Genomic DNA, 16627 nt, shown 5'->3' with positions numbered 1-16627 from the left:
CATGTAACACATTGCACTACAGGAGGTGTGAGAAGCAGTTAAACTTGGCAGTGGCAACAGGTACATTGAGAGGGGAATTCTGGCTGCAGAATGGAAGGGGAAGAAGCTTAAGGACTAGGGAAATGTAAAGATGGGTGGCAAAAAGGGAATCCAAAAAGTGAACAGAAATAAAGAACTACTACAAAAAAAAAATTTTTTTTCAGGAGAACAAAAACCCACAAAAAAAACTCCGCTACATCAAGAAAAACTCAAAATCTAAAATAACTTGGCCAGGGGCCACCTGGGTGGCTCAGGAGGTTAAGCATCTGACTCTTGATTTCAGCTCAGGTCACGATCATGGGATTGAGCCCCACATCGGGCTCTGCACTGACAGAGTACAGCCTGCTTGGGATTCCCTCTTTCCCTCTCTCTCTGCACTCATCTCTCAAAATAAATAAATAAACTTAAAAAAAAAAAACAAAAAAACAAAAAAAACTTCACCTGAAAAGAACAGTTGAACAAAAGACGAAGAAGACATGAAGACTGTGATTCAGAAAACACAGTTTATGATACCTGCCTAACCCCAAAAATTCAAACAGATGCTAATCCAATACGATATGGTATAGGCACATGGCGTAGACCAATTCTACTCCGTGCCCCATCTAGGTCTCTAACACTGATCGCAGAGACGAGCTGAGCACCTGATCCAGCAAGAAAAGTACAGAATGAGAGCAACAAGTATACCAGAATGGACACCAACTTTGGCTTCATGGAAAGATGATGGGCTGCATATACACCTCTAAACTGCCTCTGCCAGTGAGAAAGACACTCAGGACCAAGCACGGACATTCTACATAGATGACTAAAAAGTGACTACAGATTTTACTAAAATACTGGCTCTATCTTAAACTTACTGGCAAAGAGATCTCTAATACCTTCATTAAGATCCTTATTTTACAGACTCCCAAAAATGCTAGTAGCGGCAATTCAACCTGAACTACTAAAAAAATGCACAACCGTGTTGCATAAGGTACTTGCATGATGCTATTTGGTCTTCTCTTAAAAGTCCTGAATAGAGCTTTTACAATTTAGCAATTTTCAAAATCCTTTCTATCACTTTACACCTAACAATCTCAGGAAATAACCTACTTAATAATCCTTTTTCCACAGATGATCTATGGCTGACACTCAGAAAGTTACGCTAACCTCCCTCTGAGAAATATAGGTCAGTTTAACTAAGCTTCCTCTCCATCCTCATCTTAACAGTCCCTCCTTCACTCACTCACTAGGCTCTAGCCACACTTGCTTCCTTCCTATTCTGGAATTACACTATTATGGAGGATTGTGATCTTCTCTAAAGACAGGATCTATCGGGTGCCTGGGTGGCTCAGCTAATTAAGCATCCAACTCTTGATTTCAGCTCAGGTCATGATCTCACAGTTCATGGAGCCTGCTTGGGATTCTCTCTCTCTCTGTCTCTCTCTCTCTCTCAAAAATAAATAAAATTTAAATAAACAAATAATAAAGAGAGGTCTGTCTAATTTAACTATGTATTCCTAGGATCTAGTACTTAGGAAGTCGATAAATATATAGGGAAGAGCACAAAAACAGACACTCAGATCAACAGAGAACCCAGAAAGGAACCCACAAACATATGGCCCACTAGTCTTTGACAAAGCAGGAAAGACTATCCAATGGAATAAAGACAGTCTCCTCAGCAAATGGTGCTGGGAAAACTGGACAGCGACATGCAGAAGAATGAACCTGAACCACTTTCTTACACCAGACACAAAAATAAACTCAAAATGGATGAAAGACCTAAATGTAAGACAGGAAGCCATCAAAATCCTCCAGGAGAAAGCAGGCAAAAACCTCTTTGACCTTGACCACAACAACTTCTTACTCAACATGTCTCCAGAGGCAAGGGAAACAAAAACAAAAATGAACTACTGGGACCTCATCAAAATAAAAATTTTTCTGCACAGCAAAGGAAACAATCAGCAAAACTAAAAGGCAACCGACAGAACGGGAGAAGATATTTGCAAACAATATATCAGATAAAGGACTAGTATCTAAAACCTATAAAGAATTTATCAAACTCAACACCCAAAAAACAAATAGTCCAGTGAAGAAATGGGCGAAAGACATAAATGGACACTTCTCCAAAGAAGACATCCACATGGCCAACCAACACATGAAAAAGCTCAATATCACTCATTATCAGCGAACTACGAATCAAAACCACAAAGAGATACCACCTCACACCTGTCAGAATGGCTAACATTAACAAGTCAGGCAACAACAGATGTTGGCAAGGATGCAGAGAAAGAGGATCTCTTTTGCTCTGCTGGTGGGAATGCATACTGGTGCAGCCACTCTGGAAAACAGTATGGAGGTTCCTTAAAAAATTAAAAATAGAACTACCCTAGGACCCAGCAATTGCACTACTAGGTATTTATCCAAGGGATACAGGTGTGCTGTTTCGATGGGGCACATGCACCCCAATGTTTACAGCAGCACTATCAACAGTAGCCAAAGTATGGAGAGAGCCCAAATGTTCATCGATGGATGAATAAAAAAAATGTGGTATATATATATATATATATATATATATATATATATATATGTATATATATATATATATAATGCAGTATTACTTGACAACCAAAAAGAATGAAATCCTACCATTCGCAACTATGTGGATGGAATTAGAGGGTACTATGCTAAGCGAAATTAGTCAGAGAAAGACAAATATCATATGACTTCACTCAATGAGGACTTTAAGAGACAAAACAGATGAACATAAGGGAAGGAAAGAAAAATAATATAAAAACAGGGAGGGGGACAAAACATAAGAGACTCTCACATATGGAGAACAGAGGATTACTGGAGGGGTTGTGGGAGGGGGGATGGACTAAATGGGTAAGGGGCATTAAGGAATCTACTAGTGAAATCATTGTTGCACTATATGCTAACTAACCTGGAAGTAAATTTAAAAAGTTATTTAAAAAAATAGAATAGAATAGAATAGAATAGAATAGAATAGAATAGAATAGAATAAAATAAAATAAAATAAAATAAAATAAAATAAAATAAAATAAAATAAAATAAAATAAAATAAAATAAAATAAAAATAGGGAAAATCACACATGGCTTAAAGCCCAGTAATCTTCCTAGAGTTCATTCTGTACCACAGGTTCAGCCATCATAACAAAACGTTAATCAAGAATATTCCAGGGGCACCTGGGTGGCTCAGTCAGTTAAGCGTCCAACTTCAGTTCAGGTCATTATCTCGCAGTTCACGAGTTCCAGTGTATTGGGCTCTGTGCCGACACCCCAGTGCCTGGAGCCTGCTTGGGATTGTCTCCTTCTCTCTCTGCCCCTCCCCCACTCATTCTCATTCTCTCTCTCTCTCTCTCTCTCTCTCTCTCTCTGTCGCTGGCTCTCTCTCAAAAATAAACATTAAAAAAAATCCAAAACAAAAAAGAATATTTCAAGTAGGCACACATATGCCTTTAACAGAATTCATCAAAACATAATGGACACAATCAATAGTGTAGTCACATGCTGGTCAGACCAGGATCAGACCAGGCAGGTGTACAGCTCTCCTTAAGGGACATGGCCACAATAAGGCTTGGGGGAATACCAGCACAAGTGCTGACTATCCTCAAAACTAAAAGGGTACGAAAAACTAGAATGTAAGATAACTTTATCATTAGATTTTTTTAAAGGCCTGAAAAAAACAAACTGTACTAATTTAAAAAGGCATTAATCCTAGAGAAAGAAGCTTCAATTACCAAGAACCCCTGTGTTCATGAAAATTGAGGAGGGTACCTAATAATACATCATTTAATACCCCAAGGGACTCTTGTTCCTCCAGAAAACACTATTTATAAGTTTGACATAACTAAGTAACTCACGTTTTCAATGAACTGGGTATTAGACAGCATAAGGAAGTCATTGAAGACATTATGTAGGCGACAATCTGTGGCTTTAGTTTCCCGGATTAACCCATCCACTTGTTTCTTGATTTCATGGGTCCTAGAGATAGTCTGCTGTGAGAATTCCTGTAGAAACTGTAGTAGCTATTTAAAAAATAAACATACAGTAGTATCAATATCATATGAGTCTACTCCGTGTGTCAAAACAAAAAAGAACCCATTTCCTTTCACCTTTGTGTGTTAGAATGTAAGAGATGCTGCTTTCGACAACACCCAAAACCAAGTATCACTGAAAAACATTAACAAAGCTCATCCAAACAGTGGCAAGGAGTACACTGACACTTGCTATCTCGTTTCTGGACGAATTTTAAAGTCTTGTTTGGTTATCATTCTACAGAAATCCCAGATGAAGGGCAAAATAACAAACTGCCACTCTTATAAAAAGAAAAAAATCGTGTTCATATGGGACTTTGGAATCACAGTTTCGGGAGTCTTGGGTCCCCGCCTTTAAAGTCCCACTCGAGGATATCCATATACAGGCTTGTCTACCTCCCCACACAGTCCAGGTCCCAAAGTGAAATGGCCTCACTAGTGCCCTAGCAAACCCGTGGCGCAGAGATAACTTATCTGCCTCCATCAGGATGGAGATGGGAGCAGCGCTAGAAAACCCAAACAAGGAAGAGACCTGCATCTGGGCTGCAGTCGGAGTGGGGGAACTCAGCCGGCTAAGGACGATGGGCCCGCCCCCGCCCAGGTGCCTAGGGACTGCCACGGAGGCGTTTTTGGGGAGGGATGCGTTATGAACGCATGAACAGGGGCAGCAGAATACACCGAGTGGAGAAGGAATCGGGGTCTCCTGTCCTCCCGCTCGCAAGCCGCGGGGTCACCCCAGGCGGCCCGTCCTCCGCTCCCCTCCCTGGGGCCCGCCTCTCACGCCCGCATCGGCCGCCAGCGACCAGCTCTGGCTGCTCCTGCGGATCTCCTCCACCGACCAGGGCCGCTCCCACACGGGCTCGGACGCCGGCGCCCGCTCCTGGTCGGGGGTCGTCCGGTTCATCTGCAGCGGGAAGAATGAGAAGACGGGCTGAGGTTGGGGAAGGCACCAGCCCCGGCCCGACCCCGTTCCGACCCTGGCCCGCCGCCCTCACCCTCCCAGTTGTGCAGCTCCGCGGCCTCCGGGGCAGCCACGATCGCACCCGCTGAGGTCCGCAGGTCTGCGGAAGCCAAACCCTGAGCCCCGAGCCCCGAGCCCTGCGGCCCCGGCACGTGACCAACTCTCATGTGACCCGCCCCACACGTGACCGGATGTGTGGTGCCGCCGGAAGGAAGAAGAGTGTGCAGACTACGGGCTTGAGTTAGTAGGCCTGCTGCTGGGTTCGCGTGGAAGCCGGGAGCAGGGAGGACGCCGACGCCACGGGGTGCTGAAGGGAAGCGATCGGCCGGGTTGCTCTTGACCCGGCGAGCGCAGACGGCCGCTGAGGAGCACGCTGCCGGCCCGGCTTGGCTCAGGAGGGGAGCCCGAAAGAAACCTGTGAACTACCCGCCTGGGGGCTTCTGCCTCCGCGCGAGGTGAGCGGAGCGAAAGCTACCCCCGGCTGCGTCTTTTCCTTGTTGCATCTCCGCTATCCTTCGTGAGGTTGGCGCACAGGCGCTCATTAAGTGGAGAATGACTGGCCAGTCTGGCCATCACCATGCCCGCTGACCTGCTTGGTGTCAACTCACTGCCTAGGGCCTGCATAATATCCTTTACTCCCTGGACATTACCCACAGATTCAAGCCCAGACGTCTCATAAGACAAGCAAATACCTTTTATAATCTGATCCCTGCTGCGACTGTGTCTTCAACCTTCCCAGTTCCCCACTAGCGCTCAGTGATCCTGCTAGTCTATTTTCACGCATCCTTTAAATTCCTTCTGCAGAGTCCCGCTTGTGCCAGACCAACTAACTAAATTATCTAAATAAAGATTCCAGTTTCTTTTCATTCCTTTGTACCCAAGGGTAAGTAAGTTATTTAACCTCCGTTAGCTTTCCTCCTCAGTAAAAGGAAGATACGTATCTTGCAGGGACATGGTATTAAATGTGATGATATTCTTAAAACAGCTATCACAATGTCTGCCTTAGGGCGAGCCTTAAACAGATCTTAATCGCTTTCTTTTGTTTTTGCCTCTAACACCTCAGTGAAAACTTCCCCGAGTATCTCAAGTATAGTTTTAATGCCCCTGTCAGTTATTTTATGTTTGTACATTGTGTGATAGTATATTTGAATCTGTGTCCCTTTAATAATAATAGCTAACATTTATGAAGTGCTCAGTATTTACCATTTGATGCATGTTAATTCATTTAATTATCTCAGTGACCCAGGAAGTAGTACTATTGTCTCTTTTTTTAAATGTTTACTCATTTCTGAGAAACACACACACAAAGCACGAGTAGGGGAGGGACGGAGAGAGGGAAACAGGATCTGGAGCAGACTCTGCACTAGCAGCAGAGAGCCTGATACACTGCTCGAACTCTTGAACTGCAAGATCATGACCTGAGCTGAAGTCAGAGGCTTAACCGAATGAGCCACCCAGGCATCCCAAGTACTATTATCTTTATGTTATAGTTGAAGAAACTGAGGCATCGGAAGATAAATAACTTCTTCAGAATTAGCCAGTAAAGAAGCAAGCTGGGAACCTACATAGTTAGCCACTGTTACCCTGTAGCTAGTCTTAGTTCTTTTAAAAGAACTTTTTTTTTTAATGTGTATTTATTTTGGAGAGAGAGAGAGTGAGCATGAGCAGGGGAGGGGCAAAGAGAGAACAGAGGATCCAAAGCAGGCTCTGTGCTGACAGCAGAGAACCCAACACAGGACTCAAACCCATGAACCATGCATGAGATTATGACCTGAGTGGAAGTCAGAAACAACCGACTGAGCCACCCAGGCACCCCAAAAGAACTTTATTTTTAAGTGACCATCTATCAACCTCTAGCTGTTCCCTCACATTCATAAAAAAAGCAAAACAAAAACCTCTTGAGTTTGGTTGGTAAAATTTAGGTGAACTGGTTACTGCACTTGGCATCTCGTCTGACATCATCATGGGCAACTTCAGGAGCCATATAATGACCCTAGCTTCGATGTGCCTCAGTAATCTCAATCAATATCCCGATTCTCTAAGCACCTTGCTTACCTACACCCTGAACCTTATCACCTGATTTTCTTCTAAATCGGGACTGCAATAAAGCAGCCTTTACTTCCTCGTCTGTTCTCAACTAACCCAAATCCATCCCTCAGTTCTCCTTTTGTCCCCCAATTCCACCCTCTTAGCTTTATTTCCTTGCCTGTTCTGCGTACAGCCTGTGATAGTAGCCTTCAACTTCCCTTGAAAGCCCTTTAATATCTGTATGTCAAGGTTCTGACACATAGTTCTGCGAGCTCCTAACTACAAATCAGTGCAATGATGTCCTTTCTCCTTTCCTGCGCCTAGGTTCGTGAATGGAATCACTACAAATTCATATTCTGCAAATTTGGCTGAACTCTCAGCACTGATTAGCAGTCCTTTTGCTTATCTTTGATCTTTATACTTATACTTGATAGCTCCCTTCCATAATTTCATCACGTTTTTCTTTTTTTTTTTTTAATTTTTTTTTAACGTTTATTTATTTTTGAGACAGAGAGAGAGCATGAACAGGGGAGGGTCAGAGAGAGAGGGAGACACAGAATCTGAAACAGGCTCCAGGCTCTGAGCTGTCAGCACAGAGCCTGACGCAGGGCTCGAACTCACGGACCGCGAGATCATGACCTGAGCCGAAGTCGGACGCTTAACCGACTGAGCCACCCAGGCGCCCCTCATCACGTTTTTCAAATTATCTACCCCACTTGCCTCTGCAAGAGAGAATAGACTTCTTACCTCATACTTAAGATGTTTCAATGTGTACACACCTGTATCTCATACAGTTCTTTATTTGCACACAACAGAATTCAACTGGCAAACACCAACAAAATAGAATTTGGAGAAAAAACCTACAGAATTCACAGTTAAGGAAAAGCTAAGCAAGCAGGTCTTAGGAAGGGCATAAACCAGAGGAAATCGGGAGTCCCCTTTGAGCCACTGCCATCAGAATGACAGCCCCAATCATTTCCCTTCTTGTGTTTCTCTTCTGAACTTCCAAATTCCTAAGATAAATAAAATCTGATTGGCTCCCCTTAGGTCATACCCCCATTCCTTCCACCTCTAAGGGGGACTGAAATTGGTACTGTTAACCAAAAGCAGGGAGAAGAGATGCTAGGAAAACAAAAACAACCGGCTACATGCTCCCTTTCTTTCAATCTCTGGAAACACTGTCCTTGCTCTTGCCCGAGATTAGTGGCCACTGTGTTCTTGATGGAAGCTTTCCAGCCTCCCCTTGGATAATGCTATCTTGAACTCCACTTCCTGTGTGTTCAATACTGCTCTCTTTACTGGTACTTCTCCCAAAGACCTTTTCAAATGTTTTTAAGTCATGCTTTTTATTGAGTCTGTTCATATTAGAGAGCTCTTGCTCTGCCATAACCATGCCTGAGAATTCAGATGAATCTACCCATTGTACAGTATATTAAAACTTGTTTCTGGGCACCTGGCTGGCTCAGTCTGTAAAGCATGCAACTCTTGATCTAAGGGGTCATGGGTTAAAGCCCCATGTTGGGTGTGGAGCCTACTTAAAAACAAAAAACTTTTTTCCTGTGCATTTTGATAAGTTTACAATATTTTAAGTAGTTGTAATATGAGTTGGGTTTTTTATGATTTACAAGATTTTATTTTTCACAGTGGAAATAATGGCATACTCTTTATTTTTCAGTTAATGACTATAGTGTGGATATTGCTTAAAGTCAGGGAAAGGTATAACAATTTTGTTGAAGACATAAACTTCTCAGCATTACATAATCCAGTATATCTTATTTCCTAATAGTTTAATGGATATTTCATTGTTCATTAATATTAGAGGATTTAATGAGAAAAGCCACTGACATCCAGCATTTTATTTAATTTTTTTTAATGTTTTTATTTTTGAGAGAGAGACAGAGACAGAGAGAGCGAGCGAGCAGGGTAGGGGCAGAGAGAGAGGAAGACACAGAATCCGAAGCAGGGTCCAGGCTCTAAGCTGTCAGCACAGAGCCCAATGTGGGGCTCGATCCCATGAACGTGAGTTTGAGCCCCAGGTCAGGCTCTGTACTGACAGCTTAGAGCCTGGACCCTGCTTCGGATTCTGTGTCTTCCTCTCTCTCTGCCCCTACCCTGCTCTCTCTCTCTCTCAAAAATAAATAAACATTTTTTAAAAAGTGTTCAAATCCAGCTGGTTTTCTAAGTAATTGAGTGGTATAAATGGTGTGACTATAGTATTAGAGTTTGGGATTGTAACCAACCATCTCTAACCAAACCCCCAGTCCCTTTGCATGTACTGCTAGCTCTCTGTATTTCTGACTGCTCTAGAGGGCTTATGAGTTTTGTTTTATAAGAACCCACAAGCCTAAGAATCCAATAATATAGATCTGACCCAATAAATCTACTAACTGTAAGTTATATGCTCTTTTTTTTTTTTTTAATTTTTTTTTCCAACGTTTATTTATTTTTGGGACAGAGACAGACAGAGCATGAACGGGGGAGGGGCAGAGAGAGAGGGAGACACAGAATCGGAAACAGGCTCCAGGCTCTGAGCCATCAGCCCAGAGCCCGACGCGGGGCTCGAACTCACGGACCGCGAGATCGTGACCTGGCTGAAGTCGGACGCTTAACCGACTGCGCCACCCAGGCGCCCCTGTTATATGCTCTTTTTAAAGAAATGGTAGTTATGATTACTTTTTAAGTACTGTTTTAGTATTTTATGAATTATATATCTAATAGTTTGGCCAAATTGAAACTTTCAAAATTACTACTACTGTTATCATTTTGCACTAGTAAACGAAGCGTGAACAGCAAATGTGTCCAACTGTGTCCCAACAGTGTCAAGCTCTACCACTGTTAAGGTTAGATTTCTTACCTCCGAGATAGGTTTTGCCAATCACCCTTCTCTCACCAAATTCTTTTTAATGAGACACAAAATTACTTATGACATTGTTCTTCCTTTCTGGCAAAACCCTTAGTTTAGCTCAACAAACTACTGCCTGCAAAGTGGATTTACAACTCTTAAAATGTACTTGTAATTATTCTTTACCTGAAGTATTTTTTAAATACTGAACATCACAAAAATCTTCCATTTTATAATAACTTCTAGCTTAGTTTAAGGTACACATAATACTGTAAACCACTAGCTGCTTGCCTTTTCAGTAACGGTAGGATTCAAGTCAAAGGTATTAAACAAATTTGTAAAATTTTCTTTGTTCAGTGTGATTAATTTTACAACTTTAGGGCATTACAGGCTGAGAAAGCTGGCAAAAAAAAAAAAAAGAACATTGTATGCTTTTATAATGCACAGCTCTCAGATGTTACACTGAAATACTCCCAGAGTTAAAATATCCATGTTTGAGTTTGACCATCAAATATGCTATATGTAATATAAGGATTGATTTTCTAACTCTACTTTCTTGAAAATAGCGTCTAGCCACCCTGTTTGTTTGTTTGTTTTCTACAGAAGTCCCACTAGTGGCAAGCCATGGTTCTTCTAAGAGTCATTTAAAGGGCCTAAAAGAAGATTTTCTCCAAGAATGGGAAGTTCAGAGGCTCCACCTGAGGTGAGGCTAGAAATGTTTCCCAGTCAGAAAACCCAGAAACCAGGCGCCCCACAGTATGGACAACATGCTCCTCTGTCGAAGGGATCCCTGCTCTCTGACCTGGGTGGAAAAGCTGACCCATACACAGAGTGACAGAGGCTGATGAGTTCTGGAGATCAAGCAGCTTTGCTTGCTGATACTATACTCTGACTCGATATGTCAACAAGCAGCACTTTCAGGGCCCTTAGGAATGGATTTCTAGCACAACCCTTCGGCCCGCCTCTGTTAATCACTGAGCTCTCTTTTCAAGAGTTGGAATTTTCAATCTGCTGCAAGTCCTTGAGAGTTTTGGTACTATAGGACCTTAACCCTTCTACATGTTTATTCAACCTCCCCTTGGCTCAGCTACCTGCCCAAATACATCAGAAGGCAGGCATCTCACCTGCACCCTCGAATAATGCCAACATTATTCCCGGAAGTGGTTGGCGAGTCTTATCAAGGAGAATTGTAATCCTGGGAGTCCAGTTCCTGCATTGACAGTTTAATGAAAGCAACACTACTAGGAAATAGTTCTACTCACCCATTGTTGCAAGTCTGCAACTCCTATATTTGGCCAAGAGGTTGGTTATATATGTTAAAATATTTTATATGTAAATTATAATAAATAAATTTACTTATAAGTATAAGTAAAATATACTTATAATAAACTTATAAACTTATACTAAAACTTTATAAGTAAATTATAATAAATAAAATATAATAAATATTATGTACAATTAAATTTTTTCATCTTTTAATGTTTTCACTTTTTTCAATATTTCTTTATTTTTGAGAGAGAGATAGAGAGCCAGCAGGGGAGAGGCAGAGAAAAAGGGAGACACGGAATCGGAAGTAAGCTCCAGGCTCTGAGCTTTTAGCACAGAGGCCAATGCAGGCCTCAAACCCAAGAACCATGAAATCATGACCTGAGCCAAAGTCGGACGCTTAATCAACTGAGCCACCCAGGTGCCCTTAATGTTTTCACTTTTTAATTTGAAATCATTTCGGGTTTATAAAAAGATTATCAAAATTCCCACATATCCTTTACCCAGTTTCCCCAAATGGTCTCTTTTTAACGTTTATTCATTTTTGACAGAGAGAGAGAGAGAGACTGCATGCGAGCAGGGGAGGGGCAGAGAGAGAGGGAGACACAATCTGAAGCAGGTTCCAGGCTCTGAGCTGTCAGTACAGAGCCCGACGTGGTACTCGAACTCATGAACCATGAGATCACGACCTGAACCGAAGTCGGACACTTAACCGACTGAGCCACCCAGGTGCCCCAATGTTTGAGAGTGAGAGAGAAAATGCACACAAACATGCATGCATGGGGGAGGGGCAGAGAGAGAGGGAGACAGAGGATTTGAAGCGGGCTCTGCACTGTCAGCAGAGCCCAATGGAGGGCTCAAGCCCACAAACCGTGAGATCGGACCTGAGCTGAAGTCAGACCCTCAATGGACTGAGCCACCCAGGGTAGGGTGCCCCCCAGATGTTCATAACCTACATAAACACAGTACAATCAGCCAGTAAATTAACATTGATGCATTATTATTACTTAATCTATAGACCTCATTTAAACCTCATCTTTGTCCCATGTCCTTTTATCTACCTGGAACCACATAGTACATTTATTATGTCTCCTTATTCCTTCATCTTTCTTTTTTGTTTATGACCTTAATATTGTTTTGAAGAGTGCTAGCCAATTCTTTTATAAAATTCTCCTAAGTTTCCTCATGATTAATTCAGGTTATGCCTTTTCAGCAAACATGCAAAAATATTTTGGCAACAATGAAAAGGAAAACCTGAGCAGGCCTAGCCTTATAAGACAAGAAAATATACTATAAAGCCTCTGTAATAAAACTGTTACATCGGTGCATGAGTAGGCAAACAGACCAGTAGAATAGAGTAGAGTAGAATAGAATAGAATAGAATGCCCCAAAATAGACCCAGGCACATTTGGAAACTTAGGATATTGGTAAAGGGGCATCTCAAGCCACTGGGGCAAAAATGGACTTTTTAAAAAATAGTGCTGTAACAACTGGGTAACCATTTGGAAAAAGATAAGAGTGGAACCATACCTAACACTACATAAAAATAAATTCCAACTGGATTAGAAATCTAAATATAAAAACTGAGTCTATGGTCATAACACCCTTGAATGTGCCTGATCCCACCTAAATGTAAAAACTGAAACTATGCAAATACTAGCAAACAACATGAATGACTTCCTCTTTAGCCTCAGTGTAGGGGAAGTCTAACTATAACTCGAAATCCAGAATAATAAAAAAAAATTGATAAATTTGAATGCATAAAAATAAAACATTTTTCGTGGCCAAAAGCCATCACAAACAAAATCAAAAGACAATTGACAAACCAGGAGAAAATATTTGCAACATATATGACAGACAAATGGCTAATATTGCTAATATATTAAAGGGATATTAAAAGAGCTCTTAAAAATTAAGTGGCAAGCCACCACAAAAAAAAAAAAAAAAAAAAAAAAAGAGCTACAGGCCAATATCCTTGATGAACACAATGCAATGCAAAAAATCCTCAACAGAATATTAGCAAACTGAATCCAAAAGAATAGTTAAAAAAAAAATCATTCACCAGAATCAAGCAGGATTTATCCTGGGATGCAAGGGTGCTTCAATATTTACAAATCAATGAACGTGACACATCACATCAATAAAAGAAAGGATAAAAAACATTATTTCTTTTTTTAAATATTTACTTTTATTTTGAGAAAGAGAGAGAGCAGGGGAGGGGCAGAGAGAGAAGGAGAGAAAGAATCCCAAGCAGGATCCGCGCTGTCAGTGCAGAGCCCAATGTGGGGTTCAATCTCATGGACCATGAGATCATGACCTGAGCCAAAATCAAGCGTTGGACACTTAACCAACTGAGCCACCCAGGAGCCCCTATGATTATTTCAATAGATGCAGAAAAACCATTGACAAAGTACAACATCCATTCATGATAAAAAAAAAAAAAACCAACAAAGTAGATCTAGAGGGAACATACTTTAACATAATAAAAGTCTTAGGTGAAAAACCCACATCATTATTGTATCACACGTGGTATTTTCACAGCCCTAAAAATCCTCTGTGCTCTACCTATTCATCATTCCCTTCTTCTAAACCCCTGGCAAACACTGATCTTTTTTCTTTTTTAAATCCAGTAGAGTTAGCAAGTCCTGTTATATTAGTTTCAGGTGTACAATACAGTGATTCAACAATTCTATATATTACTCAGTGCTCATCAAGAGAGGTATGCTCTTTTTTCTGTTTTTAAGTCTATTTATTTTTTTCTTAGTAATCTCTACACCCAATGTGGGGCTCAAACTCACCAACCCCGGATCAGGAGTCGCATGTTCTTCCAGCTGAGCCAGCCAGGCACCCCAGGGTAAGTGTGCACTTAATCCCCTCCACCTATTTCACCCATCTCCACTCACCTCCCCTCTGGTAACCATCTATTTGTTTGTTCTCTATTATTAAGAATGTGTTTTTTGGTTTTCTCTTTTTTTTTTTTTGTTTCTTAAATTTCCCCTATGAGTGAAATCATATGATATTTGTCTTTCTCTGATTGACTTTTTTCATAGCATATACTCTCTAGATCTAGCCCTATTGTTGCAAATTGCAAGATTTCATTCTTTTTTATGGCTGAGTAACATTCCATTGCATATATACACCACATCTTCTTTATCTGTTCCTCTATCGATGGACACTTGTGTTGCTTCCAGATCTTAAACAATAAACATAGGGGTGCACATATCCCTTTGAATTAGTGTTTTCAAATTCCTTGGATAAATATCCAGCAGTGGAATTACTGCATCATATAGTAAGTCTATTATTAATTTTTGAGGAACCTCCATACTCTTTTTTTTTTATGTAGGCATCATGCCCAGTGCAGAGCCCAATATGTGGCTTGAACTCATGACCCTGAGATCAAGACCTGAGCTGAGATCAAGAGTTGGATGCTTAACTAACTGAGCCACCCAGGTGCCCCATACTCTTTGTATTCCCACCAACAGTACAGGCACTGTTGTTTTTTCTCTACTTCCTCACGAACTCTTGTAGTTTCTTGTGTTTTTGATTTTAGCCATTTTGATAGTGGTGAGTGGGAAATGCAAATCAAAACCACCATGAGATATCACCTCATACCTGTTTTAAAAAAAGACAAGAAATAACAAGTGTTGGTGAAGATGTGGAGAAATGGGAACGCTTGTGCACTTTTGGTGGGAATGTAAATTGGAGCAGTCACTGTGGAAAATATAATGGAGTTTCTTTTTTTTTTTTTTTTAATTTTTTTTTTCAACGTTTATTTATTTTTGGGACAGAGAGAGACAGAGCATGAACAGGGGAGGGGCAGAGAGAGAGGGAGACACAGAATCGGAAGCAGGCTCCAGTCTCTGAGCCATCAGCCCAGAGCCTGACGCGGGGCTCGAACTCACGGACCGCGAGATCGTGACCTGGCTGAAGTCGGACGCTTAACCGACTGCGCCACCCAGGCGCCCCTAATGGAGTTTCCTAAAAATTAAAAATAGACTACCATATCCAGCAATTTCACATCTGAGCATTTTTCTTAAGAAAATGAGAATACTAATTCATAGATATATGCACCCTCATGTTCACTGTGTGACCAGCTAGAACCCAACACCTGACCTTTACTGCCCACCTGCTTATACTCATTGACCTTTGTCCCACATTTTTCCTTAAGCTCTTCTATCCAGCTCATCTTTTAACTCAGGCTGATGGAAACCAAAAACACCCCTCAAGTGATAGTGACCACCCTGACAAGACCTCCTGCCAACCCAGGCCATCCAGACCAATATGACCATAACCCTGGACTTGCGCCTGCACAGATGGACCATGGAGTGACCTGCAGAATGACTGACAACTTCCTTTACCTCATTATAATACTAAAACTTCTGCTCAAGGATGAGCACAAGCCTCATTTACATAACATACAATGTGTGATATAGACACGTTTCCTTAAGTTGCATTCACTGCCTTATGTTCCCCTTTACATTCCATGACAAGGCTTCCCTATCTAAATGTTCATCCCAACCCTAAATAAAAGGAACCCATTTACCCTTGGCTCGAGAGTCACGGCTTTGGAAGTTATTCCCTGTGATCTCCTTATTTGCTGCAAATAAAGTATCCTTTGTCCAACAATTTACCTGGTATAGTTTTTAATCTGTGACTCACCAGGGAGCAATTTATATCTATATCTATTTATATTTACATCTATATCTGTATCTACATGATCTATATATCATCTATATATCTATATCTATATCTATATGTATGCAACAACATGGATGAATTTTGAAGGCATTATGCTAAGTGAAATAAGGCAGACAAGAAAAAGACAAATACTGTTATGATCTCACTTATATGTGGAATCAAAAACACAATGAGTTCATAGATACAGAAAACAGATTAATTAGATTGCTGGTAGTCAGAGGTGCGAGGTGGGAGCGGGCAAAATGTGTAAAAGAGGATAAAAAGAAGAAAAAAGTCAAAAAAGCAAAACTGTAGAATCATCTCAAGAGTTGCCATAAAGGATGTGAGAAAATGCAAAATCTATTTTTGAATAAAAAAAGAAACTTAATAAAATTAGGAAGATAAATGTAATTATGAAGAGATGCTTCATTAACATATTTTTTCCAGGGCTAAAAGAGCCCTTGGCCTTTTTCATTTCTGCTCTGGTCACCAAATGTGTGTGTCATTGGGTAGGGTATTTTCTGCCTAGAGATATCATCCAATCCCCCAGGTTGAGGGCTCAATCCACAAGACTGTCCCCCGCCCCCCCCCCACACCCAATTCAAATGTCAATCTCAAGTCCAGATTGTTACCTGTGCTTTTGACTGACAGGTATAAATTGGAGGTTCCCATGACTCTCTCCTCAGGTCGATTAATTTGCTAGAGTGGCTCATGTAACTCAGACAAATATTTTACTTACAGGATTACTGGTTTATCATAAAAGGATACCACTCAAGAACA

General features: G+C 41.2%; 1 protein-coding gene and 1 long non-coding RNA gene across 7 annotated transcripts in view; one reads left to right on the top strand and one right to left on the bottom strand.

Moving 5' to 3' along the window:
- The window catches only part of LOC122492975 (WASH complex subunit 2-like), a 61529-nt gene extending 56300 nt beyond the window's left edge, over positions 1-5229 (bottom strand). For 4 of the 6 annotated variants that reach the window (XM_043596841.1, XM_043596843.1, XM_043596842.1 and 1 more), the window contains exons 1-3: positions 5069-5229; positions 4855-4977; positions 3900-4064 (exon numbers count right to left, since the gene is read on the bottom strand). In XM_043596841.1, the coding sequence (XP_043452776.1) occupies positions 3900-4064; positions 4855-4977 (288 nt within the window). In that variant the 5' untranslated portion in view covers positions 5069-5229. The remainder of the gene's footprint in view (positions 1-3899; positions 4065-4854; positions 4978-5068) is intronic. The other 2 variants (XM_043596845.1, XM_043596847.1) reach the window with 1 other exon arrangement.
- Positions 5227-15724, top strand: LOC122492980. Its single transcript, XR_006299796.1, has 4 exons — positions 5227-5489; positions 10508-10607; positions 13935-14024; positions 15339-15724. It is a non-coding gene; the product is annotated as an uncharacterized LOC122492980 (long non-coding RNA).
- The last annotated feature ends 903 nt before the right edge of the window (positions 15725-16627 follow it).

Source organism: Prionailurus bengalensis, chromosome D2, assembly GCF_016509475.1.
Source record: "Prionailurus bengalensis isolate Pbe53 chromosome D2, Fcat_Pben_1.1_paternal_pri, whole genome shotgun sequence".
NCBI classification, from domain to species: Eukaryota; Metazoa; Chordata; class Mammalia; order Carnivora; family Felidae; genus Prionailurus; species Prionailurus bengalensis.
This window is presented reverse-complemented; position numbering and strand designations above follow the sequence as displayed.